The sequence below is a fragment of the Cupressus sempervirens genome, chromosome 10, assembly GCF_028749045.1.
Source record: "Cupressus sempervirens isolate cs-2001-9-10 chromosome 10, ASM2874904v1, whole genome shotgun sequence".
NCBI classification, from domain to species: Eukaryota; Viridiplantae; Streptophyta; class Pinopsida; order Cupressales; family Cupressaceae; genus Cupressus; species Cupressus sempervirens.
In genome coordinates, this window is record NC_143127.1 from 131927252 (window position 1) to 131941661 (window position 14410).

General features: G+C 36.9%; 1 protein-coding gene across 4 annotated transcripts in view; it reads right to left on the reverse strand.

Annotated features, from left to right (window-relative positions):
• The window catches only part of LOC149532964 (uncharacterized), a 224985-nt gene that overhangs the window by 115979 nt on the left and 94596 nt on the right, over positions 1–14410 (reverse strand). For all 4 annotated transcript variants that reach the window (XM_089804558.1, XM_089804559.1, XM_089804561.1 and 1 more), the window contains exon 5: positions 251–353. In XM_089804558.1, the coding sequence (XP_089660684.1) occupies positions 251–353 (103 nt within the window). The remainder of the gene's footprint in view (positions 1–250; positions 354–14410) is intronic.

Below are 14410 nucleotides of genomic sequence, written 5' to 3' on the forward strand. Positions count from 1 at the left end.
CAAACACTGTCTACTGTTATGTTTGATAATATTGATTAATTATGTTTTTTGTATCAATGTCATAACATTAGCTTGTTACGATAATTGACTAAGTTTTAATAAAGCTGATCTGCCAAGTTACTTGGTAAGCATTTGATATTGTTTATAATTCTATAATTTTTAGTTTTCCCTTAGAGATAAAAGTGCAGTTTGTAACTAGTGCCAGACAGCGCAGAACTGTGCACGAATAACATATAGAAAATGGATCTACCTGGGTTATGAGAGTGAAATTCTTGCCCTCATTTTCACATTTCTTTTGCAATATAGATAGAGCATAATGACCCCTATTTGGTGCAGCATTGGCAACAACACACCTGTAGCATGAAAATTCCATAACAGAAGCTCCTTTATAAGATAGACAAAATGGTTGTTAAAATAATGAAGGAAAATATATTTTGAAACAAGAATAAGTTGTGAATTCAAAGCTTAAAACTCTGTAGACAGAACTTGAGCTTATTACATGCATGCAGCATAGCTGTTAAAGTTTATCATGAAACACTGATTGCTATATTAAGAATACTTATTTGATCGGTTTAAACCAACATGGTTTATAAAAGCTTCATTGGATAAACACATAATTGGATTGTAGTTGCAAACAACATGGGTAATTTATCTAGATTAACGAACCTCATTGCTTCTTTTAATGCCTTCCTGCTGCATCTTTACTTCATTTTGACTGATAGAATTAGGTAAACCTTGAGTGCAATTAATGCTTGGGAAAAAAAGGCTGTCTAAGTTATGAGGGGAAAAATTGAGCAATACCAAAATATCCAAACAAAAAGATTGAACTGATTTCAGTCGTCAATAAGATAAGATAAATTTATTAATGTCCAACAAGAGACCACTAAAAGGGTCTAAAGGACTGAAAGCTTACAACCAAGGAAACAGCCAACAACAAGAGCACCAAACAGTGTCTTGAAAAGAACAAACAAGAAAGCAAAAGAAAACCACCAAGGAAAGGACTAGGGGTCCTTCCTCGGAAGGAAGAAGTCCATCACCGAAGGATACGGTCTAAGGCAGCCACGTGCCCTAGGTCGTCCCTAAGTACCGCTAGAAGAGTGGCATTGCCGAGTGAACTCACTACAAGGTCTCATAGATCTGGTGTGGCAAGTGGTAGGAGTGTTGGACGGCTGCTTCACTCCCTAAGCAGGAGACGTGGACCAGAAAAAGGCGATAATAAGCTGATCCGAGGCTTGGCTCTGAGGGAAAAGGAGTTGCAGAGTGTGGTCGTGGAGTTGTGTGGTCTCACAGAGGTAAAGGCAAGGCATCACTGATCTGTGTATTTGGAAAAAGTTGAGCGCGACCTGCACTCTCTGAATAGACAATGATACCACCATCTGATCTCGTACTAGATGGGGCATAGAAAAATGAAGTGGGCATCTATTTCCACCTTAGCCAAGGTACGTAGTTGACAAATCCGGTCCTCTCTATCAACATGATGATCAGTCTGAATCTGAAGCCGATGGGAGCCAACCCTAAAGGAGCCCAGAGATATGAAGGGTGTGGAGCCAGTGCCAAGACAAATAATAAGGACGTGCAATAATCCCATCCAAAATATCCATAAAGTGCTCAGCATAAAAGGCCATCCATGGACGCAACCCCCCAAAAGGGTTACTCCATCTTGTGAGAATGTACTATCTATAGATATTGGGTGTGACATGTTCGTACAGCTCTTGTTGCAAAGAGAGAAGGTGAGCCAAAGCATCCAACAAGAACTAAACGGGAGAGACGATGTCAATGTGAATCTCAATTGAGCCTAGTAAAGCAGTGGTCTGAGCATACCAACAACGAGCCCTAGCAATGGGGTTAGAACTAGCGACAACAACTAAGGAACAATAGGCTTAGTAGAAGTATCTATGGCAACCATCCACAAAGTGTGCAAAACCAAAGAAACGGTGAAGAAACCAAATCAGATCAAAGATAGCCCCTACCCTAAAGGGATGAGCTTCAAACTCTACAAGAATAGCACTATGTGGGGTGGACAAATGGCATATGATAATATGTTGGAGGAAGAGAGTCTGAACCCACTCGATCGAGGCTCAATCCAAGCCTACGAAAGAAGGGCCCCACACTATGGAGGCATAAAGCACTATTGGTCTGACCAAGGAGTCTAGGAGGGGCAATTTGGACGTAGTGTCCTAAAAATAATGTATGAAACATTGTCTCTCCAACATGGCTAGGAAACCTATCCCCTTGCTAACCCTAGGTTGAATTGTGGATCTCAAGCCAAAGCAAGGCCCAAAGAACTTGACCCCGAGATAAGTGTAAGAGGAAGCAATCTCAATCTCTTGGCCCTGAAAGTAAAAATGAAGATGTGAGGTATTCAAACAATTCAAGACCATATCTTGAGTCTTAACCATGTTCACTACAAGCTATTGAAGATCACAAGAAGATGCTAAACCATCAAGAAGCCTCTAAAAATGCCCCCAAGAGGAGGCTAAAAAACCACATAATCTGTGAATAGAAGAATGGAGATCAAGACCTAGTGCAAGTAACAAACGTCACCAGGGAGAGAAGAATCCCTAAGAAAGGCCTTGAGCTCATCAATGTAGATGTCGAATGAGGTAGGGGACATTGAGCAGCCCTACTTCACCCCAATGGTGCTCTAGATAGGATTGGAGAAACCCTCTGGTGTCTTGAATCTACCCACCACTGTCTCATATAGCCTCATAATAGATATCAGCAAAGTCCCTGAGATCCCAATATCTCGAAGTCTCTAAAAAAGGGCCACCCAGGGGATAGAAACAAAAGCCTTACAAAAGTCCACAAAATAGCAGTAGACTTTCGCCGAACAGTGTTGAGCCTCCTCAATGACAATCTGCAACATCAAGTAATGCTCCATGGTCTGGTAGTATGAATCTGCCCACCATTGTCTTAGATAGCCTCATAATAGCTGTCAGCAAAGTCTCTGAGATCCCAATACCTCGAAGTCTCTAAAAAGGGCCACCCAGGGGATAGAATCAAAAGCCTTACGAAAGTCCACAAACCAGTTGTAGACTTTCGCCGAAAGGTGTTGAACCTCCTCAATGATAGTCTACAGCATCAAGATATGGTCCATGGTCTAGTAGTTGGCTAGAAAACTGGCTTGGCCCCTTTCCCGACAAAGTCTCTTGTTGAGCTCACAGGATAAAGTAGTGTTCAATACCATGGCATAAAATTTGGCAAAGGTATGCACAATCATGATGATCTTGTAGTTGTCAACGTCAAAAGCCAACCCGTTCTTATGGATCGGATAGATCACGTGTCTCGACTAGGAAGCCAATGTACACCACTCTACTAAAGAGAGTAGAAAGGAGGGAGCCCAAGATCGAGATACTAATTTTGAAGAGCTCAGCCTAGAAACCTTCCTTATTCGCCGCACTGTTGCATCTCATAGATCTAACAACATCGTAATTGTTGGAGGGGGTAAATAAGTGACACTAGGGAGGAGGGGTGAGGTGGAGGGGAGTTGGCCAGGAATGTCATAAAGAGTGGAGGTATGGGAGAAGAGGAAGGCAGGGGGAATAGCGGGGAAACAAGGTGCATCAAAAAAGCTTGGGCTGGTGCATGAGAGTGTCATGAAGGGATCTACACTACAATACAACGAACAACTGCTTCTTGTAGCAAAGAAATCGATAGTAAGAGAGTCGTTGCCAAGTGTAAGAAAGGAAGTGAGCAACAAAGGTCCAATACAAGGAGCAGTCGAAGGCTTTATAGTCATTGTCAAACCATTGGTTCACGGGACAAGTATTCCAGTACCTAGGGCTCAGAGAGGGGGAATTGGTGCAATGGAGAATGGAGTCGAGAGCCACCTCCCAAAACATTGTGGCAAACATGGAAGAATCCTGGCTAGAATCAATGAAGCGATTGTGAGGGAGGAGTCATCTAAGATGGAGGATGAAAAGGTCACAATCACTCTTAGGGAAGTGGAACAGGGTAACGAGACGGGCCAACACAAATGAGGGGTGGGAGGACTGGTGAGGGGAAAAGTGAACTGTGAGGTTGAGAAGGGCATTATTGACCAAGGAGAGGTGGGTGATGGTGAAACTGCTGATGGAGGAAATGGAGGCACAAGTGAGCGCATAGTTCACAATGGTTGCACCTCAACAATGTGGCCTGCAAGTAAAGAACTCAGAGCTCAAAAAGCAAGAGAGGTCGTTCAAAATCACCAAATTGGAGGACTCACAAAGTTGGACGTGGTGACCATAACACGAAAGAACCATGCTACCATCCTTGGAAAGGCGTTAAAGACCCAAGCTAGCAGGATCAATCTCTGAAGTACAAGTCAGAGCCACGGTCATGAAGAGTTTGAAGGTCTCTAGTCCATGATTAAAGTCTCCTAAATGATGATATTGCAAATGGTCATGAACTTGGAAATGCACTCATACAAGTCTACAAAAGGATCCCCATCCTTGGTACTGTGTACGACATATGACGAGGTCTGTGGTGATGGCTAGTACTGTTATCTCTAAAAGTTGCACACTTGATTGAATTCAAAAAAACCAATAACTTCGAGAAACATGGAAACACTCCTGGGTAGTGGGTGTACCAAAAATAGGAGTTAACCTCTGGGTTCTAGGTGATGGCTCTTCTCCACCACTACCGGATGTAGCAGCTCCATTCCTTGGGGGGGGGGGGGGGGGGAGCCTTATTTCTCCTTATTATGCTTCACCTATTTGCTCTTCAAACATATACTTAAAACTTGGGAGGGAAAAAGATAGAAGGATAACCGAAATGAAACTTAAGACTAAGGTGATGCACCGAAAATTACTTATGATATTCAAAAAATTGAAACACTTGAACACCAGAATAACAAATCCAAACTCACAACTTGTCTTTCCTTGGCATGCACATCAAGAATTTACAAAAAGGTCTAAGTGCCTAATTGCTCTATAAAGGAACCAAAAAATTCACAATAAAGAGCCTATAACACCTATTTGACATGCTCTGTAACCTACACATTGCACCTATAACAAAAAAGGTATGACATAGTGAGACAAATCTGAAGGAAAATCATTCTTTTCACTAACAGTTTCATCAATCACACTAATACACAGTTCTACAAAAACACAAAAGGGTAGAAACAATTGATAAAATGGTATCCAAGGATATCTTTCTTACTGTCATAAATTGAGTTACAAGAAATAGTCAAGAATGAGGAGAAGGATTGAACAAAAATTACAAGTCCCCCAATCTGCTAAAACCAAAACCCCTTACAAATGAGCCTCAAGCTCATACTTATGCACTTTTACATCTAGCAACATCATAAATGCAAGCCACCAACTCCTTCGTCCAATTCAATCTTAAAGGCCAAACTTGAGCCCCTCAAAACTCTTCAAAAAGGGGCAGATATGGCCCGAAAGTCACGGCCCCAAAATATCATCATAAATACCCTTATAAATGCAGTAATATCTATCAAAAAATCTTCAAAATGCAATAACTCTCTCTAACTTCAACAATTGCAAATAAGTCCATCCCATCTCCTTGTCATCTTGTGCCAAAAAAATATTTATTTAACCTTCAATATATAAAAATATTAAAAATTATTTAAAACATACTTAATATTTAAAATGATAAATTTATAATTAATACTAATAAATATTAATTATATTGATATTATTAAATGACCATTAAATCAATTAATAATGTCAATATAATATATATTTATTATTAATAAGTTATAATTTTATCAAAAATATTTAAATATATTATAATTAATTTATATTTTTATAATGTTAAAAATTAATAAATATTACTAAGCTTTAAAGCCAAATATTAATAAAGTGATTTATAACTTCATCACTTTAATTAATATTGCTTACATTCAATAAAGTGGGCAAAAACACCACTTCGGCATTTGCATTGTCTTAAACTCACTCACATGAGTATGAAGGAGAAAGGCAAAAATTAAAAGAAAGTAAAGGCAAAACCAAAGCCTCTCCACTATGCATGATAGGTTTGCAAAATATTAGGGATTGAACCCTAGAAGAAGCTCATTTCTCTCATTTCATTTTGCTCCATTGTGAGCTCCAGCCACATGGAAGAAGAAGAGGGTTCGGAAGCTAAAAAGAATGGAGATCTTTGTGCATTCCATGGATTTTTCTTTCAAATTTGTTCCTTCTCGTTTGCTGGTTGCTATAGGAGGAAAATAAAAGTGATTTGCTGAAGCTTTTTGGAGCTTTTGTGGTTCAATTTGCACTCTTGCTAGGCGTTTTTTGTAAAGTTGGGCATTTTTTGGGCATGAAAAAACATATTTCTTCTGATTTTGACGCCTTGGCTCTTGCTGGTCACCATGGGAAGATGTCCAGGGGTTGTAGTGGCATTTTGAAGCCATTTGTGGCTCAAAATTGGTCATTTCTGCATATATTTTTCTGCTATTTCATAGCAGATTTTCTGCTCTTTCTTTGAGCATTGATAGCAGATCGGAATTCACATTCTGGGCATATTTCTTGGTGTTATCTCATGCATTTTTGTCTCAAAAATGGTGGTCATTTTTCGCTTTTTCTTTCTCTGCAATTTACAGCGCCATTATGAGCTTGAAATATCACCATTTTTATGGATTTTCTGGGCTTCAAACAGCAGACCTGTTCCTTGCTGAAGATCATCATGGTAAGGCACATTTTTCTTGTGGTACTTTCTCTTAAAAATCTGGAAAATTTCTTGCGGAGATTTTCTTTTTTGCTGTCATCTTCCCTAAATCTGAAGGTCTTAACCAGAGAGTTTTTAGAAAAAGAAAAAGGCATTTCTTTGTCAGAAAACTGAGACTTTTTCACTCTCATGACTTATGTTCTTTATAGCTTTAAATCTAGAGAATGAACTCTAAAATGCTTACAAAAACCTTTCAGATATATGTGTATTCATACTGTTATTTTGGGTTTTTATGCAATTACGATCAGATCCGTAATTGTTGAAAGCATACATTCACTCCTTCCTTTGGCACTTTGGTTGACAACATTGCTCACTGTTTTGTTTTAATGTATTCATTGGTACGAAGAAAAAATGCTCTATTTGCTGCTCCAAAACTGAAAATACCAGGCTCTGATAAAACTGAAACACTATGCCCTATAGCATTCTATTTGGATGTCATGTTTTCTAAAATTCTGATTGAAGCAAACATACTTGTTTGATTGAAAGCATCGTTTACTTCGTGCCTCTATAATATTCACTTTAGAACAGCAGCATTAACACTTAGCATTTTCACTTCTTCAGTTTAACAACTTTGAAACTTGCTTCCTTATCCTGAGATTTTTTATCTCTATTAACAAGCTAAGCTCTAACCCTTGTGGAAGCCACATTTACATCCACTTGTTAATCAAAGATATCTATTACTGCACACGGAACAAACTAATTAAAGAGAAAATTAGGATTGTGTTTTAAAATGTGGATGCATGTGTGAGGCATAATGATGAGGTACGTTGGTTGTTGCTTAGATCCATTGGATCTAACTCCATCTGTTCATGTGATTGCAGGATTTGTCACTGGAACGCGGGAAAATAGAAGCAGCGGGGCATCGAGAGCATGTGTCATCAAAACAAGCAGCAACATCGCTAGTCATTCAGGGAATGACTGGCCCCTATGACTCTTTATACCTTTTTTTAATTCTTTTCACATGTATTCATGCTTTGAAATTTAGTTCTGATTTTCTCTTTAGCTAGTTTCACAGCTTGTGTGAAACATTTGAACATTTTGATCAATAAAGAAATAGTTTTTCAAAAAAACTTGTAAGAATCACTTCTAAACTTTTATGTGATGCTCTTCTTCTTTTAAATGCAATGTTTCAGCTCTCTGGTTTATATGTTATCAAAACTCTTGTCATGAGCCCGAATTTAAGGATATATGAATATTTGAATAACATATTATACAATGATAATAATTAAGAATAATAATAAATATTATAATTATATTATGAAACCAAAGAAGATTATAATATATTCACATTTGAATATATATGATATTAATAACTAATGATAATTATAATAAATTGATTAAGGGACTAATCAATATAATATATATTAATAATACAAGAACTAATATAAACAATAATAGAACAACATATATTTGAATATGTTATTATAGACATACAATGTTATATAACATATTTAATACTTAATATCTTATAAAAATATATATATCAAATACTCTTTATGTAACTCTTATATAATGACTAACACCTTTATACATATATGCGATTAAAAACAAGTCAATCAAAATCAAATCACAAACATACGGCTTGTCGGTTCATCCACACCTCTCCAAATTCGATGCCGCCTACTTAAGATGATAAGGACATGGATCGAATGGGGGGGAGACAGAGTAAGTAAAGACATCGAGTTCACATCGGTACATGGAGCAAGGAAGTGCCGGAATATACAAAAGACGACACAATAGATCGCACCCGGGGTAAGATTGTAGACAGAGTAGACCATCACGGGAGAAGATATCAAACCTGCTAACGCATTGAACAGGGTCAATGACAAAGTACGAAGGACGTAAGCATTCTATTCATAGTCGGGACGTACACAAACGTTAGATAGAAGGGAAAAGATACAGATTCTCTTAAGTGTTGATATACCATTAATATACATTGGAAGAGTAATACGAGGCATCAAAACCATAACTGCCACCCTCTCAGCGCCGAACCATGTACTGACCCCGCATTGATATTGGTCTTTTCGCTCAACAAAGGGATTCATTATTACTATTCCAATCCTGTCGATAGAGGGGAGATATTAAAGCAATATTAATAAGAAGAATATTAGGTTGTGATTGATTTATCAATAGAGCAAGGACATAAATTAATAAGGGGGAAATATAAGAGGAAATATAATTAGAAAGAATCTAACTTCACACTTCCTTCATCTTCTATAAGGTTATCATTTACACAAAGTTATCATATATATATATATATATATATATATATATATATATAAAACTCAAGAAATTAGATATTCTTGGTAATAAATATCATTTCAAGTATAGAACAGATACTTAGAGACATTCATAAGACCTTTGATTAGAAACTAAGAGTGATCTAAGGGACCTTGAAAAAGGGGACATTACAACTCTTGTATTTGGCTGAAAACACAAAAATGTACCTATGATTGGCATAACTATGGCTCTACCTAAATTTTCAGCCTAGTGTAAAAATTTAGGTAACAAGTACAACCAATGCGGATCCACAAGAATCTAGCAGATGTGTCAAAATGGAACACCGAGGTAACAATGAAAAGACCATCCATAATCAAACGAGTAACATCCCATAAACCACGGACCCCGCCTGAAGCGCGGACCTCATCTTTGCACACTCACAACCACTGGTTCCTTGCATACCTTGGAAGAGGATGGACGTGACTCTCATTAGTCCCAGTGACAACCAAAATGTCAACTAGCCCAACCGCATCCCGAAAAAGACCATGCAAGGACCATAATGAGCCATTGTCATTCCAGTAGTTGAAAAGCAAAGAACAAATGGAGGGCTCTCGCTTTACCAACTACTGGCGAGACCGTCATTTGGCCTTGGAGGCTGGTCTCAATTCCCAAGCACTAGGAGGTGAATCACAAATAACCGCTCTGAGGTTTTGAATAAATTTCTATTTCCTGTTGCATATTTCCTCTGCAACGAGACCCCTAGAGTGTTCCAACTCTGCTACTTGTAATTTCGTTAGATCCTCATCAAGATAAATCTTAGTGGAAAGAGTGAATAACTTTCTCTTTTCCCTAAGAGCCCGAAGTCTGTCAGATAAAGAGAGAAACCTAAGGTACATGTTGCCATCCGAGCCAAACCAATACCTATCTAGCGTAATATTGCCGATGTCTGGTTGATCACTAAAAAAAGAGTAATAGTCTAAATTAGGGCCAGCAATGGAAGGAAGAAGACCTCGGACCCGTAATAACAGACAGCAAACTAATGATCAAACATTTCCTAAGCATGATGTAGTTTAAAAGCTTTAGCACCTATATTATTTTAAACAAGGTAAAATATTATAAAACAATAAAGACAGGGTTATGAAACTAGAATGGGAGGAATTTTGCAACCTCTTGCTCTCTTTACCAAACTAAGTCAATTTTTAGATCAAAGGGCAAAATGATTTATATTAAATTTAAGGGTAAATTTATTTATATAAAATATAACATTTAACTAACTTATACATTTAAGTTATATTTTTATACAAGTACTATATAGATGTTTGAGATAGGTTTCAGCTTTATAGGAGTTATAATAAAGTTTCTAGATTTTGGAATTTTCCACAATATTCCAAACTTTGAGGAATTTTGGATTTCGCACATCTTCAATAGTGTTACTTGCCATAAACTTTCACAAATTTCCAAGGTAAAACCAAAATTGGAACAAGGATTTCAAAAGGTTCTAACCTGTTTCATCACAAATCCTTTGATTTCATCTCCATATCCTTGACAAGTAGAGCTCAACTGTCACTCACTGCCTACAAAAACTTGACTACACAATAGGGGAAACTTGCTCAAATTCATCTTTTTAACTTAGAGACTTGAAATAACTGCTACCAACTAAACCACCTAAGAGCACTATTCCTTTTGTCAAAAGAAAAAAAGAGGGAGTCCCCATTCACAATGGATTCACATTGATATTCATCTTGAATATTCTAAGATTCGTATTGAAAGACAAGACTAAATCAGAATTCATTAGATTTCATATCATATCACATTCATTATATAGATCTGTAATAAATATAATTATTATACAAACTTAAGGCAGTTATATTTGCAAGTGCTTAGAGGAAAAAATCTCATACAATTTAGAGAAATCCATTCCAAATCATATAGGACCAGAAAGGGCATATTATAGAAAATGAATATTTTTCTTTTGGTCCTAATAATTCAACCCATCTTTTTGGATTATGAAACTTCATTAGGAGGGAAACCCGTATATAGGGATTTCACTTTGTAACTTGTGATGATGCAAATTGTCAAGAGCTCCAAATTGAAGTGTTGACCTTTGTAGCCAAAAATCAAACAAACTCAACTTACCCAAATAATAAATTACAAGAAAATCAAATAGCATTCCAATGAATAAATGAATAAAAATATTTTATTATTCCTCAAAATTCATTCACATACCACTTCTCACAAAATCCTTAGAATTAGCAAAGTAGAGCCTATTTTCTCTAAAAATTTGCACAAACAAACTTCCATATTCATCTACAGGAATGCTCGATCAAACAATTTTTCTATCGGCAACAACATATTCTATTGCAAGTCAAATTCCACAAGAAACCCTCTCGAATCTTCAAATTCACCTTTGTTTATTTTTGAAAATTTTAATTTTATCCTTGCACATCATTCTCTTAATGAGAAGAATAGATAGGGCACTTAGATTATTCTGGGTTAGCAAAGGCAGTGACATCAAGACACGTGTTTGTTACAAAGTAAAGTCCACCAAAGATAACTGAGAGGGGGGAGGGGGGTGAATCAATTATACAAAAACTTCTTTTCTTATCCTTATTAAATCTGAAACATGTTATCAGCAAGTGCAATAACCATAAGAAGATAACCATACACAATAACACCAAATTTGTTAACTAGAGAAACCCTTGATCAGATGGAAACCTCGGTGGGGATGGTACCCACAAAATAATGTACTAATATATAAGATCCTTGCACGAGGATGGACTTTGTTAGGAGCCAATGAAATAGATTCAGTACATATCAGTCCCAGTTAGGAGAATTTGAATCCTTGTAAGGGGTTGTGGAAGGTAGAAGGGCCAACTATACAAACAGCTTCAAAGGAAAGACCACCGAACTCGCTGTCCACCTAGCCTCAATATTATTCCTTTAAGAATAATAGCAAATGATCAACTGTCCACTAGCACTCTATGCCAAATATAATCACTACACTCATTCACTGTGTCATTGTTGCACCAAATACTTCTAAAATCTTAATACCAAATCTACAAATTCGCATCACAATAATCCCTTAGATCATTTACTCGCATGCAACTCACTTACAATTCACTTTCTATTTCAAAATCATCACATACTTCATTCTCCATACTCATCACAAGGAAAATAACTTTCCTTTATACCAAGTCCTCAAATTAATTCAAGTCGACCTTGAGGCTTTTCTAATAGGACCTCATTAAGATAAAACAATACATGCTACATTGCATCTTTTCATAATTACATAACATTGTCGGCTCACAGTCTTTACAAATCTTTTACACATGCAACCTCAAACTTTGAGCGCTCACTAGCGTCATCATCGGGATGTCTTCTACCTTTGTCTAATTGCGCACAACTAGATTCTATCCCTGTTAGCAGATATAATTTGATTACCAAAAACCATTTCTCAAGAACTTTGTCTGTAAATTGTCTTCCGTAAATCTCGAATAACTGTTACCAGTCTTCAACTTTCTGCATGCACTCTTAACATAGCATCAAGATACTCTATAGAACATGTCCTCAACCGCGCTTGACCTCATCTTCAATACTCAAATCGTACGGTCTCAATCTCTATTTTTTGCTATATCAATCTTCAGTATGTTGACATCAATGACAAACACTACTATGAATGTAACATATGAACACATATGTTACAAATGCTAAGATACTCCTCGATAGGAATATCATCAGCATTCATGTAACAATCTCCCCCTTTGGCATTGATGGCAACACAAATGAAAAACATCTAAGTTCCAAGAATACCAAACATATCACTTTGTTACAATTGTTCCACTATTGTAGTCATCCTCTTTTCAAATCCTCTTCATCAATCAAATTTGAATCTCTCAGGAACAACTCTTCATCAATACTGCTACTCCCCCATTGATATACTTCTCCATATCTGGAAGATGCTTCTTATGCACTATCTGCCTCATTCTCAGAAAATACTTCTCTCCCCCATTCTTCGGAGATTTTTTTCATGCATCTCTCCCCTATTGACATCAATGACAAAGGCATCATTATGTCGATCTACTACTCAATATCTTCAATCAGCTCAAGACGCTGTTGAAATACCAACTACCAAGAGTCCTTCATGAATCAGCTCAAACACAGGTACTCCCCCATAGTTGAAGCATCAAGCATTCAGTCCAAATAAACAATAGTGCTCTATACTACTAGACTGATGTAATCTCTACATCATCTACTCTAAAGTAGGCAACGACATAACCCCAAGCATTCCTCTCAAATACTCAAATGTATCCTTCAGTAAAAGCTTTGTAAATATATCTTCTATTCTCATTTCTACTAACATACTCCAGTCTGATCTCTTTCTTAGCAACCTTCTCTCTCAAAACATGATACTTAATAGATATGTGCTTAGTTTTAGACTGTAACACAGGATTCTTAGACGTACTCAGAATGTAACATAGGATTCTTAGACATACTTACCGTAATTGTGTTATCACAATGTATGACGACACGTTCAGTAAACTCATCTCCAATATCCTTCAACATTTGCTTCATCCACATAATCTTATTGCAATTATTTGTTGTTGTTACATACTTTGCTTCTATTGTACTTTGTGAAATGCAATCTTGTTTCTTGCTTAGTCAAGAAACAAATCTTCCTCCTAAGAAAAATGTTCCACCACTTGTACTCTTCCTATCATCCATACTGCTTGCCATTTTGCATCAGTATATGCACATAGAGTAACGTCATTTGATCTATCATACCACAATCCAAAATCAAGTGTACCCTTCAAGTATCTGAAAAATTCTTTTTACTGCTACATAATATGCTTCTTTAGGATTAGCTTGAAATCTTGCAACAATGCCAATTGCATTAGCTATGTCTGGTCTTGTATGTGCCAGATATTTCACACCTCCAATCATGGATATTTACTTCTGCTCAATTGCAGGTATCTCATCTTTGCTAGATAACTTATGACTAGTTACCATAAGTGTACCTATAGGTTTACAACTTTCCAAACCAAATCTTTCAAGTACTTAGTCTACGATAAGAAAATACCTTCACTATTCCACACAATCTGCAGACCCAAGAAATACTTCATCTCACCAATCATGCTAATCTCAAACTCATTCTTCATTTCACTAGCAAATGTTTCACTTGCTTCATCATCTCCTCCAAAGATTATGTCATCCACAAATACTTCAACAATCAGCAAACCATTCTCAATTTCTTTCAACTACATGTTACTATCTGCAATACCTTAAGCAAATCCCTATTTTGTCAAATATTTGTCCAACCCCGCATACCAAGCTATAGGTGCTTGCTTCAAACCATACAGTGCTTTTTTAACTTGCATACCATGTCTCCTTTTGTCAAAGAAAATCCTTTAGGTTGCTCAATGTAAACTTCTTCGAGTTTTCCATTCAGAAATGTTATCACATCCATCTGATACACTTTGAATTTCTTGTTAGCTGCATAAACCAAAAACTTTCTAACTAATTCTAT